This window comes from Suillus plorans (assembly GCF_016647745.1).
Source record: "Suillus plorans strain S12 chromosome Unknown HD556scaffold_57, whole genome shotgun sequence".
In the NCBI taxonomy this organism is placed as follows: Eukaryota; Fungi; Basidiomycota; class Agaricomycetes; order Boletales; family Suillaceae; genus Suillus; species Suillus plorans.
Window position 1 is genome coordinate 310,433 of NW_024537441.1, and position 6,685 is coordinate 317,117.

At 45.1% G+C, this 6,685-nt stretch overlaps 1 protein-coding gene and 1 non-coding gene across 2 annotated transcripts; both read right to left on the reverse strand.

Moving 5' to 3' along the window:
* Positions 1–2,667: 2,667 nt before the first annotated feature.
* HD556DRAFT_t93 lies at positions 2,668–2,741 on the reverse strand. Its single transcript has one exon. It is a non-coding gene; the product is annotated as a tRNA-Gln (tRNA).
* A 1,032-nt stretch (positions 2,742–3,773) lies between these two features.
* On the reverse strand, positions 3,774–6,475 carry HD556DRAFT_1243502 (uncharacterized protein; the record flags this gene model as incomplete). Its single annotated transcript, XM_041298384.1, has 2 exons — positions 3,774–5,117; positions 5,189–6,475. Coding segments are annotated over 2 exons (2,631 nt in total), but the record flags the coding sequence as incomplete, so codon positions are not given.
* Positions 6,476–6,685: the final 210 nt, after the last annotated feature.

Below are 6,685 nucleotides of genomic sequence, written 5' to 3' on the forward strand. Positions count from 1 at the left end.
GATCAATGATAATATTTTGCATCTCGTTCGATTTCAAAGATAAGATAGATAAAACAGACGTGTTGGACCGCAAGCTGAAACTATGACAAAAATGTAACTAGTGCAAGTCTGAGCGCAATGCATGATATATCTCTTTGTCCAAGAAATTGTTCAGGTAAAAGCGCTCGTATATCTCCATACTCGTCGCTGCACTCGCTGTACGGTTAGCGCCTTCGCCATACACAGGAATAAGCTCTACCGCTTGCGTGACATCTGTGAGAGGAATGACTGCACCCAATCTCTGCTGGCCTGTGAGCCCTGCACGATATTTTCGGGCTACCGTATACATACTGACGGCAGGCTGATTGCCTGGATGATTTATATGGTCAAAACAGAAATAGGTTTCAACTTTCAAAACTTTTTTCTCTTCTCGGGCTGGTACATATGTTAGAAGGATCTCCAAGGATTAATATGAGCTCGGAATGAAAGAAAACGGCGGTTGGGATCTGGAGATAATGTCGAAATACTGAATTTTCCACCCCTCCAACAAACATCAACAATGTCGACCTCTAGAGAGTCTGGGACCATCTTCAATCAATTTCTACACCTTAAAAACACTGGAACCACCATTTTCAGTATCAGCTTTGGGCAAAACCTGAGTGTAGTCAGATATATGGAGTAGGAGGGGGGAGGAGGACCTTCTGTATCTCAAGAACCTGATTTTTCCTGACAAATCGGGCTCTACCATCTTGTTCAGGGACATTAAGAGTACTCCGGAAAAATACTTCTAGAGTACAAGCAAGTCATGGGAAGCCTAGAAAAATCGATCTTTGAGGGGGATACCATAAAAACTCGCATATGTTGATCAGGATGGGCTCAAACCACTCTGGGACCATTTCCAATCGATTTATATGAATGGAAAACAGTAGGAACATTCTTTTATATACCGGTATTTACATAATATCAATATATATGAGTTTGGGGGGGAGGGGGACCTTGCATATCTCAACAGCCTGATTTTTCCTGACAAAACTAGCTTTACCATCGTCTTCAGACGCATCAATAACCCCCAGGAAACATACTTTTGCAGTCCTGGCAAGACATGGGAAGCCTAGAAAAATCGATCTTTGAGGGGGGGTATCAGGCAAACTCGCACATCACATTCCATATTGGTTCAGAACACTATGAAACCATCTCCAATCTATTAATATGACTCTTAAACACTGGGAACATCCTTTTCACATCGTTATTGACATGAAATCATGCCTCTTGGTGAAGTAGGTGGGGGGAGGGGGTAGCATGACTCTCAAACCTGATTTTTTTGGATTAAATAAGCACTGCCATCTCATTCAGATTGGTCAATAACCTCTATATCATGTTCAACATGAAGCCAGACAAGTCGCATGAAGGCTGAAAAAATCAATCATTGAGTGAGGCAGCATGACAGGGGCGACACAGCTTACATAAGCAAAAGCGGTCGACTTGGACACACTTACACCAAGACTCTGCAAGATTAAGCATTTCTGTTGCTGCTCAATATATATGGATCAATTCCCTTCATAATGAGCCTAAGATCGAGCCATGCGAGTCATATAAAGGCTGAAGCAATAGACCTTGTGTTGAGGGCCTCAGCATTACAGACACTCATAACTTTGGAATGTGATTTTTTTGAATGAAAAAGGTGTTACCATCGTATTCAGAGGGCTCAATACCCTCAATTGAAATGTCTATTTGAAGCCAAGCAAGTCATATGAAGGTTGAACAAATCAATCATTGGTCAAGGTAGGTCTGCTTACATAAGCAGAAAAAATGCGGAGGCAGCACAATGAGGTGGTTATTTTTCATGGACAAACTCATGTTTCCAGTGCATTAAGCAGGTTCTATCATATTCAAAACAATTTCTGCTTCAAGTCTGGCCAATCACATGAACACACAAAATATGAAACTTGAACAGATGCAGCCAGCCAACTGAACTGAACTGACCAACATGACTTTTGTGACTCAGACAAAAAGCTGAAATCATGGCAGGACAACACTTAATAGCTTGCCATGTGGAAATGAGAAACAGGTGAACTCATTGTGAAGGACTAGGTTCAAATCCTCGTCCTGTCATGTTTTCAGTGTTCAAACTGGTTCGTCTTGACTCACCAGTATGAGTTCACCTGTTTCCACTTCCATATGACAAGCTCTGAAGTTTTTGTCTTCGACGATAAGTAAGACAGCAAGGAAATCGCTACATGTTTGGATGAGAGGTGAGGAAGGTGAAGGTGGTAATCAATCTTGGGACGAGGCAGATGGCACTGCTTATATAAGTTTCCATTGATTTGGCTGTCATGGAGGATGGTAGGAGATGAAACCAGCTCCAGCAGGTGTTGCAATACTTGATTAATGCGAGTCGTGACACAGCTGTGAGCTGGCTTCGTCTCCTACCATCCTCCATGCCAGACACAGCCAACTCAATGGCAAATTGGTTGGCCTGTCTTGCCGCCTTAGAAAAATATTTGACGATAGACAGATATCAAAACCACCAAGAAGGTAAGTACCACACTTTAGATTACCACCTTCATCCTTGATGTCATTGAGTAGAAAAACAAGTTTCTCTCTCCATTCAGCCTCAGAAAGGAACAACACATCTTCATTTATATGAGAAAAACAAAAATAGGGTTGAAATATCGACAGCTGAAATCATGGCAGGACAAGGATTTGAATCTAGTCCTTCCCAACTCCAGGGGGGGACATCTTAACCACTAGACCGTCCAGTCATTACAGTTAGAGACAAAGATGTGAGGAAGGCGAAGGTGGTGATTTTGCGACTGGTGCATGTCTAGAATAGATGTCAGAACAGGTAACACAGACTCTGCTTCATCTTGAATCACCAGGATGGGTTCACCTGTTTTCCAGTTCCATACATCAAGCTCTGAAGTGTTGTCTTCGATTATAAACAAGATAACGAGGAACTCGCTACATGCTTTAGAGGAGAGGCAGGAAGCTCTGGACTCTATGAAAGTTCTCTCGCCCAATTTGCCGTTTGTTTGACTGTGTCTGGCATAGAGAATGGTCGCCATGCAACGGTCCCACCCATCCCAACCTCATATCTTCATCAATCAGGTCGGAAAAGCAGGAAGCTCTGGACTCTGAGACAGTTCTCTTGCCAAATTTGCAATTGAGTTGGCTGTGTCTGTCATGGAGGATGGTAAAAGATGAAACCAGCTCCAGCAGATGTTGCAATACTTGATTAATGCGAGTCGTGATGCAGCCGTGAGCTGGCTTCATCTCCTACCACCCTCCATGCCAGACACAGCCAACTCAATGGCATATTGAGCAAGAGAAATTTCATAGAGTCCAGAGCTTCCTGCCTCTCTGACCAGATGGAGGGAGTCAGTTACAATTAAAGCTGAAATCATGGCAGGACAAGGTTTTAAACCTAGTTCTTTCCACCTGTGGGGGTGACATCTTAACCACTAGACCGTCCAGTCATTACAGTTAGAGACAAAGATGTGAGGAAGGCGAAGGTGGTGATTTTGCGACTGGTGCATGTCTAGAATAGATGTCAGAACAGGTAACACAGAATCTGCTTCATCTTGAATCACCAGGATGGGTTCACCTGTTTTCTACATGCTTGGATTCTGAGCTACTATGGAAATACCATGCTATAGCTAAAGGCACGAGCTATGTTCTCCAGCTACATGGCCCTATACAAAGAGATAGTCTAGTAGTTAAGATGTCCATCGGGAGTTGGGAAGGACTAGGTTCAAATTCATTGCATCTATATAATATAACATCATGTATATATTCTAATCCACATCCATTTCATCATCTGTCGCCACATGTGCTGATTCACCCATTGGGAATGGCCTGGACTTGCGAGGACGTGGGGGTGGGGGTACCCTTTTGTTTCTCTTTTCCATAGTCATCTTTTTGTGAATCTCCCGACGCTTTTGCCTCTCTGTCTTCCTTCTCAAATTCCCATCGGTGTCAAATGGTTGCGAGTCCATCAGATCAGCCGCAAATATGCGCTTTCCTTTGATCACCTTCATAGTCCGACGCGCTCTTGGAGCTCTCCTCTGACTCTCGCCCCCTCTTCCAATGCGGTCGATCCTGTAAAATGCAGGATTTGTTATGAATACTATGGCATCCTTCTTTTGGATCCACACCCTCGCACCACTCGCAGGTAGACAGTGAAGTTCAGAAAATACATCACGTAAACCTTGCTTTAGCGACTCCTGCTGATCCCCATCTAATGTCTTCATTGTCCTATGGAATTCTGCGATGTATCCATCTCCTTCCCACAGTAGACACCACTGAGCATTGCTCTTATGGGGAGCATCAGGGTCAGGAAAAAATAATGAGCATCTGTCCACAAAGGCTCTTGACTTGGGACCCAAGCGACCTGGAGTTACGCCTGTATGGTCATGTAAACCAGCATTGCAGGCTTCAAAAGCGACGGAAGCGAGTGTATCGTCGATGCTTGTTATTGTCCAGCACTTCATGGCATCATAAAGCGAGTTAGGGTAGGGTATGATGCCTTTCATGACTTCTTGCGTCAGCATGAGCCACATATGCCTTGTGAACATTACGACCAAACGTCCAACAGTGAGTAGAATGTTGGACATCCTGGACGTCCATGACCATTCTCTCATGATCGTCCCAGGTGAGTGTAAGATGGCTGTCTTGAGGCTAGTCCAGGTTGGCGTCCGACCAAGAGGATAATCTTTTGATTCTGACTCATTGCTTCGCCATGCATCCATCCTTCCCACTGCTCTGTCCCTTTGCGCCTTTGCGGTTACGCCCATAAGTCCCAAAACATTAACATCATCGATTTGCTGCACCTCCTCCAAGCATGTGTCGCTGTTTATATCAAAATCCTGCAAGAAAAACATTCCTGCTGTCTCGAGTACATTCCTGTATTCAAGGAGGGTGAGGGATTCACGGACATGGGAGTCATAGATGATAGGGGTTGATGTAGTCGAGCGAAGCATGTGGTTTAGCAGACCAGTCAGGATGCCAAGATTTGGAGGGTTCTTTTTTACAATGCTTATTTGGGTCCTTTGAATCTCCCGTACACGTCGCCTGATAAGCTCGAACCAGATTGTGGATGGGATCCATAGTATTGGATCTGATTGCAGATATTGAATAGCCTGCATTGAAATTATACAGGGTAATTGAGCTTGCATGAAAATCATGAATGAATGGAGTATGAATAACCGACCTTGCTTTCTATATTGTCCAACATGATCCTTGCTGCGTGACCACTGACCCTATACTCATCTCTAACACCGTATGTCTTCCCTTTGCAATGATCGACCACCTTCATGATGTCAAAGCATTCAGCCATGTATGAAGGAGATAGCTTGTATGCATCGCTGTCGGAAGCAAAGTTCGCCTGGTTGTTGTTCGTGCGGATCGACTCGTAGTATAGATTATAGGTGCTCCTGAATGCTATGTGCGTCTGCTGCGACCTTTCCTGTTGCATTTCTGCCTGCAGCGCGCCATATCTGGACAGCATGTTATGGTGATGTATCTCGCCTCGCTTGTAGCCTCCTGCACCAAACGATGCCTCCAACGCATCTAATCTCCACACCCCGACGACAGGAACATCTGGAGAGCGAGGCGTGAATGAGATGCCCACATCGACCAGAAGCTCCCCATGCCTCCGGTCCATCATATATGACCAGTCAAGGTCGGACAGATTTCGACGCAGGGCCTCCTCTGGTCCTGAGAAACGGCCTCTCTGTCCATCCTTTGTCAGGAGCTTGATTCCCTTTCCCTCCAGAATAAAGAACAACGATCCATACATACTAAGCTCTCCCCCTCCATCACGTATGCGAGCTTCCATACGGTTCTGAACATCTCTGAAGTCATCATCAGAGAGGGGTATCGTCTTTGGAGGTCCCCATCCGCCTTTGCGTCCATCTCTACCTCTCGCCTTATATCTTGCCTCCTCCAAAGTGTGCTTGAGGTAAGGCGCCCAGCTGACGTCGGTGCAGTCTCCTACGGATGGCAGCAGCACTCTATCCCAAAAGATATCCAAGACCTCTTTTGGCATCAGGGTGATTCTACGACCATTCATCGGATGTTGATGTATCATCCTTGGGAATGCAACATAAAGATTGAGTGTCGAGGAAGCGGAGGATATGCGCCCAATAGAGGCGTGAGGGATGGCAGACATGGGAAATCTTTTGGACAGCCATTCCATTCTTCCACCAGGACTGTTGGCATCCTCTTCTGACTGCGGTATTATAATGTCGACATATGTGTGATTGTGCTTGAATATGCCAGGCTTTGTTTGAAATGGCGGAGTGATGTAGATCCCCACAGAACCCTTGCATCGGAACACCTTTGTCGTCCAAATTATACTGTCTATGTCCACCGAGGTCTCTATCTCATCCTCTGAAAATGTGATTGAATCTCTTTCCAGGTCGACGTATAATGCAGGGCCATCACCATATCTATGACTTGTGTGGCCACGGACAAAGGCATTGTGTCCGAACCTACATTCTTCATGCAGAGGGGGGTCGTATTGCGCTGAATCGATGAGTTCGGAAGCAGAGAGGATTAGTTAGGGTTAGGTTAGTTAGGGTTAGTTAGGGTTAGTTAGGGTTAGTTAGGGTTAGTTAGGTTAGGGTTAGGGTTAGTTAGGGTTAGTTAGGGTTAGTTAGGGTTAGTTAGGGTTAGTTAGGGTTAGTTAGGGTTAGTTAGGGTTAGT